We start from the raw sequence: 16,873 nt of genomic DNA on the forward strand, positions 1-16,873 counted from the left end.
TAAAAAACAACACTTGATTTTTGAGTTTACTTAATTTATTTCAAATGGACAACTTGCTTCCTCAAGTACCAGTTTAATACTACAATCAAATCAGCAAACTAAACTTCCTAAAGCCGTTTGCAGCCAGCTGCATCGAAGTGTTTTGTATCTACCGGTTTTACTGGCGTAAAATTGCTGACTCAGGCCACATGCAACTTTGCCGTAACATTAGACAGTGTAAACATTCTTATGATAACTTATATAAATAACTCACCTTTTTTTAAAGGCATGTGAAGCGAATTAAAGGAAAGGCTTGTTGGCTCGCTTTGGTTTAATTTAATTACAATAAACAACCATACTTGTTATATTCTTGCAACCAGTTGCTATAAAGTGTTATAGTTTTCCTCACCTAACGATTGTATGTATCACCTAAAACAAATCGAGATAGATATAGGGCTATATATACATACATATAAATGATCAGGATAACGAGTAAAGTTAATATCCGGTTGACTGTCTGTCTGTCCGTCCGTCCGTGCAAACTGTAACTTGAGTAAAAATTGACATATCTCGATGAAGCTTGGTATGTTGGTTCCTTTGTACAAAAAAGTTCGGGTTCGTAGAGGAGAGTAATCGAACCAATGCCACACCCACAAATGGTCATTAATCAAAAACATATAAAGTGCCATAACTAAGCAATGGGTTAAGATATAAAGCTGTAATTTGGAAAAGACTGTCACAGTAGTACGGGGCACCCTTTTTTTTTTGAAAAAGTGGGTGTGACCCCGCCCTCAACAAGTTTAATATACATATCTCCCTAACCACTTAAGCTACAACAACCAAATATGGTGGGTATAAATCTTATCAGAATTTCTACCGACAGTGAGAGAATGGATGAAATCGGAGGTTAAGCCCGCTCACTCCCCATATAACGGTACTGTTAAAAAATACTAAAAGGGTGATAAATCAATAAGCAAACGCGACAGATACATTAAATTTTCCTACCGAGATGGTATGAGAGGGCTTTATGAGAGCCGGTGTGTAAATTAGACGATGGGCGTGACAATATCCACTTTTTGGTGAAACCCCATATCTCGGGACCCGTCCAACCGATTTTGAAATTTAGTATGTGGCATTCTTTTGATATTCTTTTGTTCCATTGTGGAAATGGACGAAATCGGACAGCAACAACGCCTACTTCCCATATAACACAATTTAAAATTCCATGTTATCCTTTTACTTTCCAGTACACAAATCAAGATGTAATTAGTATAGCAGAATAAAATTTGTAGTAATGATTCCCTTGAAGTGTTTCACTTTATGACCAAAAATTGTTCAAATCCAACCAAAACTGTTCAATACCCTAGTTACCGAATATTTTGACCCTGGTACCTATAGCTGTATTTTTATCGAAAATGTCGGTCAGTGTGTGGTACATATAGCTGGAGTTAAGGTATAATCCTTCTGTTATAATGATGTGTCCAAAATGGGTTGAATCGGACCAATACTTACCTTTAACCCCCATATACTTAATACAAAGATTTTCAAAATTCCGGGTGACTTTGTACCGAATATATCGGCCAATAATCTGAGTTATGTCAATGATACTAAGGGAGCGTGTTTTATTCAAAACAGTGTAATTAATAGATAAATTTGAGCGAAAACTTGGCCTAGCCCTTGTATAACTAATATCAGCATTTTCGGACATGCGGCTGACTTTACTTTATATGATTGGTTTTACACCTTATAGTATTTCCCTGGCTTTGATTCTTGCAAGTTTAAAAAGTATAAAATGTTCCGCTGCACCCGATCTTAGCCCTTCCTTAGTTGTTTTATACACAATTTTGCAGTAATTTTAAAATATTTTCTTGTCTCTTTCAAATTGAGTGAGTATAAAACATTCGGCTGTACTCAAACATTGAGCGTCCTTACTGAGTTTATTATAACTACTATTATTTTTTTATTTATTTTTTTGTTCGTTCGTAATTTATTGGACAGGTACTGTATGTACCTCGCGACACCGACTATAATTTTTACATAGAAATTCGGGGAATACATAGCAATGAGGGGAATACCCGAGCTTGTTTTTCTTGCCAAACAAACGGTTGGGTTTGAAAAAATAGAAAAGCTCAAAAAAGTTAACCCAAAGTAGCCGAAGGTTTAACTTTCTCGCGAGTTAACTTTTGCGCGATTCTACTGTATTTGAAAAGAGCATAAATCAGTTTTGAAGAACAGAGCACTGCAAAATGAGCAAAAGTGTCAACGAGATGTCTATGCATAGAAACTTTGTCAACTTCGCGGTAATGTGCACAATGCAGCGTCAATATGTATGCGATCTGAAATGTTTATTTGTCGGCAAGTTTTCATTTGCTTTTTTCAATGTTTTGTCAGAGCTCAATTTTTTGCTACGCCCTGTCTTCGCGCCAACTCGCCGTTACTTCCATGGACAGAGGCTTTTCAACGGAAAAGTTTACCTGTTATAATAAAGCTTAATTTCTTTTGAGAAATACTGCTACCTAACAGCTTATTTACGTAATATAATAATATTTACGCAAAATTAAAAATATGCTTAAATTTGTACCAATTTTAAAATGTTTTAAACAAAATCGGTTAAGAGTTTGAAGTGTTGTTTGCGCGAGCAAATCTGTACGAACTGGATGTCAAACAATGTAAACAAAGAAACTTGGTATTTTACACTTTGCTCGAATCTTTCACTTTTGCTCGCCCTTATCAGTGTGTTGCAGCTAAATGTTAAATAACATTTCCTGTCTAAATTTAACATTCTCTGTTATAATTAAGAATTGTTTTTTTTTTTTCTTAATTTAAGATCGTAAGACGGTTAAAAATTAACATTTTCCGATGTTTTGTTTTTACCAACCATCATCATTGGATTCCCTTCTAAGTGGTTCAGGCCATTTTCATTTCATGCAACGGTTTAGTCAGCTATAGCGAACAGACAAAAACCCAACTTATTTTTATATATGTATGTATGTACATACATACTATATGTATGTATAGTATTAGAAGAAGTGTTTCGTGACCTTCCCTCAATTTATGGTCAACATAATCGGTCTACTGAGCGTATTATTTGCAACACCGTCACCCATCCTGAAACCAAGCGTTCATTATTGTACAATATTCGTCTGATAAACCACGTCCAGCACGAAAAAGAGAAAATACATCTGCTGTAAATGAGAGTCTACACGAAGACCGTTGAGAGTTGATTCGGTGCCGTTCGCAGCAACTCGGACTGACGTATGGAACGATTTGGCGCTTTTTACTCGACCTTTTAAGCGACATCGCTTCGCTCTATGGGCTCTTCAAAAATTCCAGGAAGATCCGACGTTTTCTAGTGAAATTTTGTTCAACGATGAGGCTCATTTCTGCCTCAATCGGTAGGTGAACAAGCAAAATTGTTGCATTTGGGACGAAGCACAATCTGAAGAGATTCAAGAGCTGCCATCTCATCTGGAAAAAACAGATTTGGTGTGGTTTGTGGACCGATGTCTAAATTCAATTGTCGATTCGTATTTCTTGAAAAATGATGGCGGTGAGAACATAACCGTCATAACCGTGATAATCGACTTTTGAGCACGATTCCGATTACTTTGGCGGTCGGTGACTAAAAACGAATTTCGGTAGAAATGGGGTATGTGTGATAGTGGAGCTTATCCAGAGGAGGAATGTGTATAATGTTGCTAACACTTATATTTTTAAAATATTCCCGATTAAAAATTTGTATGAACAACACAAGATATTTCACAATGTTTAACTAATTTTTTTACATTTTTCACTTTGTTCATTGAAATACACACTTAAAACATTGATATATATTTTAGCTAAATCTACTAATTTAAAAATCACTTAGCAACATCATATGGTAGTTAAAATGGTCAGATTGTTTACTATTATGACGAAAACGAACGTGGCCACAAATTAAAAACCAAATATAAAGTATTCTTCAAAGACGGGGTTTTTTGGTTGTACTTTCTCGTACTTATATCCCCCGATCAAATACGAAAAGGCTTTGTAAAAGCCGTTGTCATAAAAATCGATCGGCTTTCTGCTAACCAAATCAACTTTGTACAAGTGGGTTTGTAAAAGTATTGATCCGCAAGGTACATTTTTTTCAGGATTATTCGATTTATAAGTTTAAGGTATAATATGTATAATTATCATGATCTCTTTAGTTATAGCAAATTGTGGCATACAATTGAATTGTCCAATAATTTCGAACACGTCAACTTTAGTTGCACCGAAGTTATAATATCCTTCATAAATACAATATATTCCACAAAAGAACTTGGTTTTGATCGAACATTAACTCGAACTAAAATCAATGCGAAGACATCTCGCAAAATAAAAAAGTTTTCCATACAAGGGTGGATTTTGATCGATCAGTTTGTATGACAGTGATATGTTATAGTCCAATATCGGCGGTTCCAACAAATGATCTGCATCTTGAGGAAAAATCGACGTTGTGCAAAATTTCAGATCAATATCTCAAAAACTTAAGTACTCGTTCGAAAAAATACAGAGAAACGGACATGGCTAAATCGACACAGCTCGTCATGCTGATCATATATTCGATATATAGTACATACATATATAGTTCTTTATATTCATTCCTTTTTTATACTCTCGCAACAATGTTGCTAAGGAGAGTATTATAGTTTTGTTCACATAACGGTTGTTTGTAAGTCCAAAAACTAAAAGAGTCAGATATAGGGTTATATATACCAAAATGATCAGGGTGACGAGTAGAGTCGAAATCCGGATGTCTGTCTGTCCGTCCGTCCGTCTGTCCGTCCGTCCGTCCGTGCAAGTTGTAACTTGAGTAAAAATAGAGATATCATGATGAAACTTGGTACCCGTATTCCTTGGCTCCATAAGAAGGTTAAGTTCGAAGATGGTCAAACTCGGCCTACTGCCACGCCCACAAAATGGCGGAAACCGAAAACCTATAAAGTGTCATAACTAAGCCATAAATAAAGATATTAAAGTGAAATTTGGCACAAAAGATCACATTAGGGAGGAGCATATTTGGACGTAATTTTTTTGAAAAAGTGGGCGTGGCCCCGCCCCCTACTAAGTTTTTTGTACATATCTCGGAAACTACTACAGCTATGTCAACCAAACTCTACAGAGTTGTTTTCTTCAGGCATTTCCATATACAGTTCAGAAATGGAAGAAATCGGATAATAACCACGCCCACCTCCCATACAAAGGTTATGTTGAAAATCACTAAAAGTGCGTTAACCGACTAACAAAAAACGTCAGAAACACTAAATTTTACGGAAGAAAGGGCAGAATGAAGCTGCACCCAGGCTTTTTTAAAAATTGAAAATGGGCGTGGCCTCGCCCACTTATGAACCAAAAACCATATCTCAGGAACTACTAGACCGATTTCAATGAAATTCGGTATATAATATTTTCTTAACACCCTGATGACATGTACGAAATATAGGTGAAATCGGTTCACAACCACGCCTTCTTCCAATATAACGCTATTTTGAATTCCTTCTGATGCCTTTTCTGTATAATACGAGTATATACATAAGGAACCAATGATGATAGCGGAATAAAACTTTATAAAAATACAGTATTTGAAAAATATGTAAATGACTGATAATGAAATCTCGATTATCACTTTATCATGCGAGAGTATGAAATGTTCGGTGACACCCGAACTTAGGCCTTCCTTACTTGTTTGTTAGAACTTTTTATACTCTTGCTACCAGTTGCTACAGAGTATTATATTATTATTGTATGTATCACCTAAAACTAAGCGAGATAGATATAGTGTTTTACACATATATATAAATGTTCAGGGTGACGAGAAAAGTTGAAATCCGGTTGACTGTCTGTTTGTCCGTCCGTCCGTTCGTCCGTACAAGTTTTTAGTACAAAAACAAATCGAGCTCGCAGATGGGCGTAATGGCCCACATTGCCATTAACCGAAAATATAAAAAGTGACATAACTAAGCACCAAATAAAGATATAAAACACATATTTGGAAAAAATTTAAAAAAAGTAGCCGTGGCCCCGCCCTCTAATAAGTTTAATTATGTATCTCCTAACTCACTACAGCCACAATAACCAAATTTGCTCAGCGCAAATCTTACAAGATGTTCTACCTACAGTGTGAAAATGGACCAAATCGGATGAAACCCCCGTTCACTCCCCATAAAACGGTACTGTTAAAAATGGCACCGCCCACTTTTTGGTGAAATCCCATATCTCGAGACCCGACTGACCGATTTCAACAAAATTTGGTACGTGGTATTTTTTCATATTTCTATGTGACGTTGTAAAAATGAGCGAAATCGGACAATAACCATGCCTACTTCGCATATAGCACAATTTTCAATTCCACTGGATTCCTTTACTTTCCAGTACACAAACCAAAAAGCAATTAATATAATGGGATTAAACTTTCCACGAATAATGCCTTTAGTGTATTTTATAATTAAAAATTGTTCAAATCCAACAAAAACTGTTCAAGCCTCTAGGTACCTAGGCATATTTATACCACGGTGAATTGACTTTTGAAATTTAAAGATAATCATTCTCTTATAATGGTATTTCTGTATGCCTAAAATGGGTTGAATCGGACCCATACTTCCCTTAGCCCCCATATACTTCTACTGTGATCAAATTGAAAGGTGAATTTTGTCCATTTCATCTCCTTCAAACTAATCCCCTCCCGCTGCAATACACTTATGCCAACGAATTTTCCTGTCATCATAGCAGTTGGAAAAATCCTCCGTCGTGATGGCCATCAGAGCCTTCTTCGAATCAGCTTTTATATCATCAATTGAGTCATAACGGTGTCTCCGAGTGGTCTTGTGAATTTGCTGAATAGCCAGAAGTTACATGAAGGTAAATCAGGCGAATGCGGTGGTTGCGGCACGATATTAGTTGAAGATGTGGCGAAATGATCACGAGTAACCAATGCAGTATGAGATGGTGCATTATCGCACTTCTTTGTTCAATACATTTAGACATAGTAAAAATCGAAGAAGTCATTTTTAGAGCCTCACAAAACGACGTGCATCTCAAATAATATATCAATATTTTGACGTGAAATTTAGCTTGGACAGTATTAAAAAAAATTACCGATTCGAAAAGTACGCGAAGTGTAAATCAAAAGTTCACCTTTCACCTTTGTTCACAGTATTATATATAGAATTTCTTCGATTCTCAGGTTGATATTTTCCACCATAAAGTATTTCCCTGGCTTTGATTCTTGTAAGTGTTCGGGTGCACCTGCACTTAGCCCTCCTTACTTGTCTAGTTGGCTAATTCCTTAAACTTAGCTGCAGACTTAGTCGAATTTGAAGTAATTCTAACAGTTTTGCGTAATGACTGTTCAGATAGTGCTTTTTTCCTTTAAAGTGTTTTCCATATGCCTCTGATGCTTTAAATATCTATCAACAGTTCTTGAACTGCGTTTTATCTGTTTGGCATTTTTACAATTGGATAGTCCTTAGGAGTAAAAAAATTATTCTTCTTCACGTTAGAATAAGCTTAGAATATTAGTTTTTCCCATTTTTACTTTAATTGGGCTCGAAAACAATTTATTTCTTTATTTTTAGTACTTTCTCAATTGAAAAAAACTGCACTTTTTTACTCAAGACAAAGAAATGTAAAGTGCGTCTATTTCAATGATGAACTAAAAACGTACCCGATTGCCACAGACATTTCTGGAATCGTCGAATGTGCAGTTATTCTTTCGCAAATCAACCAACTATGAGCACATATTCTTCGGAGAAGATTCCAACTTTAATAAGAAAAGCATTTTGGACAATAAGAAAAAGCATGGTTATAAATAAAACAATTTATTAAAAAAAAGTTAATGCGTCTATACTAAAACCAGCAGTGTAGGGTGCGGATATTGTTTTGTTCAAATACGAATTCGTCTTAATTGTGGTTTGTACTGTAGTGTGTTTATTAAAAAAAAAAACGTTAATGCGTCTATACTAAAACCGGCAGTGTAGGGTGAGGATATTGTTTTGTTCAAATAGGATTTCGTCTTAATTGTGGTTTGTACTGTGGTAGTAAATGGTAATATTGATTTTATTTTGTTGCATTATTTTTCGATTTAGATCTATATTTTTCATTGCTTACTTACTAATTAATTTTTTGCAAAAATTCCCTTTCTGCCTTGGCCCTGTACTTATAACTAAGCTTATACTCTAAAAGGTTAATATCAAATTCTCCTAATTCAAATGTAAGGAAATTATCTAACATTGATATTATTTTCTGGAGTTTGTTATTGAGAAACCATGAAGAATTTGATCCAATGAATAACGCAAGCATTATGGTAGATCAATTTATTGACAGAGTCGAAAGAGTAGTGGAAGCATATAGATGGGATGATACATTTTTATTGTTCGCTATTTATACACGACTAAAACGAGTTGCACGTCATTATCCACATCACACACAACTTGATGATTGAAGAATTGAATACTTGATCGTGATATTATTACGAAATCGACATACGAATATACAAGCCCCGTGGTTTTAGTCAAGAAGCAAAATGGAAGTGATCGATTATGTATCGATTACCGACGAATTAATAAGATGACAAAGAAAGAAAATTTTTTTGTCACTCGATGTGAATAGTGCGTACTATCAAATTGAAATATCACCCGATAGCCGTTAATACACTGCTTTTATCACAACGGACGGCTTATACGAGTTCAAATGCATACGGTTTAGATTACGATACACCAGCTGACGTATTTCCACGAGTCTGACTCGTGGTGTGTAGAAGTGTACATTTGATCAAAAGAGAATTGGAATTTTGAGTGCATTATCTACTGCAGATCAGTTGTGTAATTATCCATATTTTTGGCAACGCATTAAAAATAAATAAAATTCGTTTCGTTTTGCGACAGTTCGTAAGCATCAAAACTGGTTTTTTTAGTGCAAGTTGTGTGCGAACAGTTGGAATTGATAATTGGTAATTGATACATTAAGGGGTTTATAGACTCTTGACAGAAATCCAAAGACGAATAGAGACGGGCGACATGCGACATTATATGGATGACATCCTAGTTGGCAACAACTCCTTCGACGAAATGTACACAAAGCTTTCTCGTATACTCTAAGTACTACGCACATGTGGACTCACATTGAACGTTAACAAATGTGAATTGCTCACGCAAACGATAACATTTTTGAGACGTCAGTTAACTCCCGAAGGCATCAGTCCGGGCAACGTTAAAACCAACGCCATCGTAAATTTTCCAGAGCCTAGAAATGTCACTGAAGTACGCAAGCTTTTAGGTCTCAGTGGCTACTTTCGAAAGGTTGTCGCGGTATTTCCGAGATGTTACGCAAATTTTTACGCAAGGACACCGAATTCGCATGGGGACATCAGCAAGAGTCGTTGTTGATCCAGAGAACGTAAAGTATAGAGAAGGTGCAAATCGAAATCTGTATGATGTTCGATTGGACGGCTAACAGAGCTTATAAGATTGTGACACGGAATTTCACCATTCTCGCTGCTATTTAGCAGAATTGAGCACGTGCAATGGCAGAAATATATGTAAAACGACTGAATTCATGCGAGAATGAATAAAGAGAAATGCTTTGAAGAAAAGTATGCAAAGTCAAAGAATGTAAAGAAGCATTCTCTGAGACACATATGCGTGATCTTGTATCATATGAACCATTTTTTTCAGAAAAATTGTAAAAATTTTAGTTTTTTACAAAATCGTAAAAAATTAGATAAAAATAATTAATTTTATTTTTTAATTTTTTAATTATTTCAAAAAAGTTACAAATATTTATTTCGTCTATTACAAAGCGAAGATGTGTCAAATGAACTTCATTTCTTCAAAGAAAATTGATGACCTTCATGAAATATGCATATTCGCATTATTTCGTTATCATTTCCATATTTGTACCAATAGAATTTCTATGGCATACACATATGTACATACATATATTATTTCTTTGGCACATTTGTCTGTATGTTTACGAAAGCAAATGCGAGCCATATACAAGTTATGTTTTCTGGTGCGAAAACATATAAAAAAAAAAAAAATTATTTATTTTTTTATTTTTATTTTATTTTATTTGGACAGTATGTCCATCTTTATTCCGAGTCAATTCACAACTGACTTACATCTTAATAGCTAGTTCTTTTATATGCTAAATTTATGCTAACGCACTTGAAAGTTTGCTGGCTAAATTCTGAGAAGAGGTTATTGAATTTACGTACTGATCGGAAATCGCTCAAACAGCTGTGTCAACATTATTGCATTAGTGAATTACGTGCGATCTGTATTGTAACAAATGCACTAGCAAATTACATAGAATCTGAATTGGCACAATTAAATAAAAAGTTTAATATATTTGATTCTAAGAAAATTATCATTGAGGTGAAAGCTCGTGCCGGATGTTGGCTAAGGGTTATTAACATTGATGAAATAAAGTACGCGTGTTTGTAACATTTGTAACACCGCTTGTGTTAACTCTTCCCCTCTTAAATCGATTGTCCTCAATCGGTATTATTACTAGGGTGCTGAATTTTTAATTTGTAGGAATGGACCATTTAGCTCACTTTCATTGGTTTTTAGCGTTTCAGATGTAACATAAAATTTTTGCTTATATTTAAAAATGCAAATAAGAATAATTGCTACAATAATAATAAAAATTGCAAGTGGTATGTCTGTGCTCAAACTAATTACATGAGTGCTTTTATTTTCATTTAATAATATCTTATAAAAAGCGAAGTCATTGCGTTCATAGAGAGTATATGAGATGGGCGTAAAACCGAGGCTTTATTTATCCATATTACCATTGTGTGAATTATTTATTGTAGTGGTTGCTGGTGAATAACTCTTGGATTTTCTTCACACCAAAGTCGAGAGTTTTGTTTATTTACCGCACCACTCTGATGAAACTGAGCTTCATCAGAGAAGGTAAATTTAAAAATTTATTGAACCAATCGCTACAATTCTTTAAAAACTTTAAAAATAGGCTCCTTCTGCGTCGATGCTGCGCTGGCAGCGCGATTTCCAAGCATTGAAGGCGTCACCGAAGGCTTTCACCGGAATAGCCTTGAGAGTCGAGGTGCTTGTGCTTGGTTCCCCTCTGTCCTCTCAAAACAATCGGAACATTGCCTCCTTGTATCGGGATCATACTCAAAGATCCATTACTTATCACCTGTGATCACGTTATTCAAAAATTGGGGGTCACTTTCACACATGTTCAAATTTTCTTGCCACATTTTCACTCAACGCAATTTCTGGTCGTCAGTGAGCACTTTTGGGATCATCTTCGCGACACCTTGCGAATGTTCAAGTGCTCCGTCATAATGTCATGTACCACAAATATTGATAACTTGAACATCTGGGCAATTAAACGAAAACTTATGCCGGTATTGTCACTGGCGAAGCGAATGCATTGGCGAGTCGAATGTTTTAGGCGAAAATTCGCCATGTTCATATTGTGACTGGCGAAAGAACACATTCGCTCAACTTTTTTGTTGCCATACTAAAATAATTGAGAAATGTCACACGAGTTCATCCGAAATTGACATATTTGACGTATTATTGTTATTGTTTTCGAACTGATTATTGTGTGTTTTGAAATTTTACGGTGATTTTAAAAAGGTGAATAAAAATGTTTAACAACGTAGATTTATATTTTGAAGACAGTTATGTTGAAAGGACAACAACGAAGTTACTTAGGCAGCGACGGTTCATAAGAGATCACTCTAATCCCATGGAACTTTCTTCAGTGTTGTAAGTATCTATTGCTATAAAAGTGCATAAACAAATATCACGTCACATAAGTTTTTATTAACAGATTTAAAGAAAACTTTCCGTTAAGTAAGGATGCATTTATGTATGTGCTAGACAGCATAAAGGAAAAATGTCCGACTAACCTATCGTCGTCAATATCGCCGATGTTGAAATTGTGCTGCGTTCTCAGATTTTTGGCTCATGGGAGCTATCAGCAAACAGTGGGAAATGATTTCGAACTAGGTATTGCACAGCCCACTGTTTCGTTGATTTTTAAGGAAATGCTTCCAATATTGGAATCCACTCTGTGCAGTGTCCGGATCAAAACAGACATAACTGAAGAGCAGAAACGAACAGCAAGAAGGAATTTTTTCACCAGATCAGGAATTCCAAATGTGGTTGGTTGCGTTGATGGAACCCATGTTGCAATTATTGCACCATGTGAGAACAAGCACTTATATGTGAATAGAAAAGGATTTTACAGCATAAATGCGATGATTGTAAGTAGCAACTAAATAAATAAATTATTACTTATTATTATTTCGTCCTAAAAAATTAATTTTTATCAGGCATGCGATGAGGATATGGTTATACGGCGTGTTGATGCAAGATATGGAGGATCTAGCCACGATTCATTTGTGTGGAACAATCGCGCTTTAAAAACATATCTGGAGCAAACATACCAAAAAGGAGATCATAATTCGGTTTACTTAGGTAACTACAATTTATATGTGTATGTACATACATAAATACTAAAATTAAATATATTATAGGTGATTATGGTTATCCACTACACGAGTATCTATGGACGCCTTTCCGAAACGCTTTACCAGGAACAGTGGAATCAAATTTTAATAAGAAACATGCAAAGGCAAGGAACGTAGTTGAACGGACAATTGGAGTGCTGAAATGCCGTTTTCGTTGTATACTAGGTGAACGTAAACTACGACATCCTCCTAGTAAAGCAACTGTTATTGTAAATGTTTGTTGTGCTTTACACAATATTTGCAAACAATATAATGTGAATGATCCTGAAGAAGAAACTTTTGTTGATGTGGTAGTACCACTGGAACCAGTTGAAGGAAACTTCAGTGGAACAGCAGCAGATCATCGCCGAAGACAAATTGCGAATGCATTGTCATAATATAGTTGCATCCCTAAAATATATGTAAAAGTATATCTTAACATAACTACAATAAAATAACTGAAATTAATTTTGAATTGCAGGAAATACGTTTTTTTATTTTGAGGTATTTCAATTTTTTTAATTCTAATTCTTTTAGTTTTATTTCAATTTTTTCTTTATAATAGCCTATTTTTTCTTTATATTCTTCCTTCTTTTCTTTCTTCTTTCATTTTATAAAGTACCAAGTTTTCTTTTTTTAATTCGTAAAATTTTTCTGTTGTATCTAGAAATTTCATTACACACAGAATTAATATTTTACATAATACCGACAATGCTTTCTTGCGTTTCCGCTTGTTTCTCCAAAGCCTTCATACGCAAATTTTCGCGCTCACTCCACTCTGCTTGTAGGTGCCTGCCTAAGACGAGAATGCTAACATTTCCAGCCTGTTCAGGCTGCACCTCGACATATCTTCCAGATTTTCTTCTTCTAAATAATGCAGGTGCAGGTGTAGTGCTACCAAATGCGGCTCCGCTTGGATTCATTGCCGTGGACAAGCTGAGCAGCTCGTCCACGGCCTGCTCCAAAGGCGTTAAACTCCGTTGGTAGTATGGTCCTCCATCTGCGGTTGCAATCTCCTGTCGATTATCTGCAATTTTCCTTTTTAATTTTAATTAAATAGTCCAACCAAACCTAAGAAATACACAAATTAATACAGATATGTACATATATGCAATCAAAATTGTTTATTCTTACCTCCCATTCCATTCTTACAACGTATTGGAGGCCGATATAGTTTAACTCCTGAAACATTGCTTTCCACATCATCTATTTTTTTGTTGAGTCAAACGGCGCCACATTCCTCTAACTAACTCTGGGATTTCCTTCCATCAACTTCACCAATACCCTCGATTGCTTTTGAGTAGTTCGTTTTATTCTGAAAATAATTGGTTATAATGAATTAAATACAATAAATGCATTTTAAAATTTACTAACGTTTTTCTCATTCTTAATCAGATTCTCGAATCAAATAAACGTTCATAATTTTGACAGTTGATAAATTCGCAGTGGCAATGCAAATATTCATTTTCGTTAAGTTCTTTCGCCGCTTCATTGGCGGGTACCTGTGCGCTCACTTCTCGCAATTCGAAATAAGCGAGAATTGCTTTAAATTTCATTCCGCTTCTCTAGTGACAATACCAGCCAGTCGACGGTCTGGAGTTCAAAACTTTTAGCGCCACAAGCCACATTGTTGGTGTTTGTCGAAGTCGTAGGTCTCCCAGCACGGTCTTCATCAGTGACCTCTTCTTGCTAAAGCAACATCTGAGAAGCCTGCTTGATCATATTGGACGTCTCTGCCATCGGAGATGCCGAGTTTCACACAGAATTTAATCGCGTACCTCCTGCTCTAACGAACGCTGCATTTTTTGGCTTGCACTACTCACAGAAACACGTTGCGCAAAAATCGTGCGTTCACCAGTCTCTGGGTACTCGGAGATAACTGACCAGCCACTCGTTCTTTAGCTTCAGGAACGCCCTCTGACCTAATTCAGTCGATACGTACACGCTCTGAAGTACAGTCGCGGCGGAAGAAAATCAGTCACACTTTCGGAAAAAGCCCCATACATTGTGACAGAAAAGTACTCGGAAATTGTAATTGTAAATTCCTCGACATCTCTCATGAGACCGTTCGAATGATTTTGGTGGATATTGTGGATATGAAAATTATCATCCAAACTGGTCTTTTTGGGCATGCTTGATGAGGTGCAATTCTGATCCCATTCATTGAAGGCATTATATGTCGATGAGACGTGGGTTCAGATTTTTGACGTAAACTAGTCAATAATCATTGGAATAAGAGTGAAAAAACGTGCCGAGCAAAAAACAGGAAAAAACTGCTCAAAAATCAGTGTGATGCTTGTTGTTTTTCGATATTCGTAATTTGGTGGCTCATGAATTTGTTCCGGATAGGACAGACGGTCAATAAGTAGTTCTATATGCTCGTATTGGAAACATTTGCGTGCGAACATCCGTCGAAAACGGACCGGAATTGTGGAAAGAGCAATTTATGGATTTTACACCATGCTAATGCAATCCATTGAGCCACGATTGTGACCGAATTTAAAGACAAAAACGCAATGAATAGCATCGATCAACTACTTGCCGTATCATGATGAAATTTTTTCTTGTTGAACCAGTACCAGTCGATCTGAAAGAGATAAAAAATTCGCTAAAGAGCTGAAGGTGCCATCCCCAAAGTAATCATTAAGTGTGGAAAACTGGAAATCGCGATTGGCATAGGTACGATACATCCGAGTCATCTTTGAAGGCGAATAAATAAATATTGATGATTTTGCGTTTTTATTTTGATTTTAGTCCAAATTTGTGCATACATTATTCTTCTGTCTGCCAAGCTCTAATAGAATTTCGATACATGTCGTTTTTGTTCACCGTATAGCTATCCTCCCAATGGTTTCTGCAGTAATAATTATATAATTATATTGTAATTAAAAACTTCATATTTACCATTAAAAACATGTCGAATACTCCAAATTACAATTTTGAATATAAAAAAAGTATTTAAATATAAAGACATATTGTTTATTTAGTGAAACAATTGGGGTAATCACAACCCGTCGTAAAGCAAAAACAAAATTCTTGTTGGATTTCATACAAAAATGAGTTTACACATTTACAATTCTCAATGCTATGTTTTGGAATCGTTATAACTTATAACTTTATGAGACTTGTGAAAACCCTAAATGAAAAACCTTAAAATTTTTTTTAATAGTTTACATTTTATACAAAAGAAAGTACAAGTACGCTACATTGACTGCTACAAAAAATATTGGACTAGCCACAGTTTTTCGCAATAAAGGTCGAAAATCCCGTTATTTTCTGACGATTTTGCATTCTCTATGTAATTTAAACAGCGATATAAAGAATCAGCATCATTATACCCTGAACAGGGTATATTAAGTTTGTCACGAAGTTTGTAACACCAGAAGGAAGCGTCAAAGACCCTATAAAGTATATATATAAATGATCAGTATGTTGAGCTGAGTCGATTTAGCCATGTCCGTCTGTCTGCATATATACTTATACAATGACCTACGATCTTTGAAAAATATCAATAATTAACAACATTTTCAAAAAAAAAACGTTTTTTTAGGTAAAAAATGGTCGTTTTTTTAATGTCAAAGTGACAATTTTCAACCAATCAAAAAGATCGTAGGTCAATGTATAGTAGTAAATGTATTCAAAAATACTCAGTTTTAATTTGATTTGGTCAATCGGTCAATTTCTCGTTGAGTTATGACGCCAGCAATTTTGAAAAATGTCGTTTCGAGAAAAACGCGTTTAAAGTTTCACTTATACATGTATAAGTTTATACCTGCGAGCGGTCGCTCTTTAGAACGCTGTCATCCAAAAACTATTCAAGATACGACCTTGCCGATTTCACAGTATATTTATGGAAATATAGCATAAGCTATTGAAATAACAAATAAAAAGAATTTTTTCTTTAAAAGTGTAACACTGGTATAGCCTCTTAAGGTAATAATATAATCTCCGAAAAAATCGTTCAGATCGGATTACTATAGCATATAGCTTCCATACAAACTGAACGCATAGTTACTAGAAGAAATGCACCTGTGAAGGGTATATTAGCTTCGGTGCAGCCGAAGTTAACGTTTTTTCTTGTTTTAGTTTAACCAAGTGTATTTACATAAAAAGCCGTGACGCGATTTAAATTCTATTAATTACCAACGACCTAAAGCACACGTGGAAACTTGTGAAAAATTGGGTCGTAGCTCAAAATATTAATGTTAAAGTGGCCAGCTCAATCGCCGGATCTTAACCCTATTGAGATCTTTAGGATATAATAAATAGAAGGATTGACAGAGAAGGAGTGAATGGAGATAAAAAAAATTGTTCGAATCTGTAAAAGCAGCCTGGTTAAGCATTCTGGAAGAAGTTATTAACAATCTTATAGCTTCTATGCCA

General features: G+C 35.4%; 1 protein-coding gene across 1 annotated transcript; it reads left to right on the forward strand.

Moving 5' to 3' along the window:
- The first annotated feature begins 11,716 nt into the window (after positions 1-11,716).
- Positions 11,717-12,888, forward strand: LOC120780592 (putative nuclease HARBI1). The gene is made up of 3 exons (XM_040112851.1): positions 11,717-12,244; positions 12,314-12,458; positions 12,518-12,888. Exons 1-3 carry the CDS (start codon positions 11,846-11,848, stop codon positions 12,886-12,888), a joined length of 915 nt encoding a protein of 304 aa, XP_039968785.1. The 5' UTR covers positions 11,717-11,845.
- Positions 12,889-16,873: the final 3,985 nt, after the last annotated feature.

The sequence above is a fragment of the Bactrocera tryoni genome, unplaced genomic scaffold, assembly GCF_016617805.1.
Source record: "Bactrocera tryoni isolate S06 unplaced genomic scaffold, CSIRO_BtryS06_freeze2 scaffold_25, whole genome shotgun sequence".
Lineage (NCBI taxonomy): Eukaryota > Metazoa > Arthropoda > Insecta > Diptera > Tephritidae > Bactrocera > Bactrocera tryoni.

Bases quoted from the DNA above. Each gene is read 5' to 3' on its own strand.
- LOC120780592 (XM_040112851.1), top strand. From the start codon at position 11,846: ATGTATGTGCTAGACAGCATAAAGGAAAAATGTCCGACTAACCTATCG. The intron at 12,245-12,313 runs GTAAGTAGCAAC...AATTTTTATCAG, and splicing joins ACAGCATAAATGCGATGATT to GCATGCGATGAGGATATGGT. The intron at 12,459-12,517 runs GTAACTACAATT...AATATATTATAG, and splicing joins TCATAATTCGGTTTACTTAG to GTGATTATGGTTATCCACTA.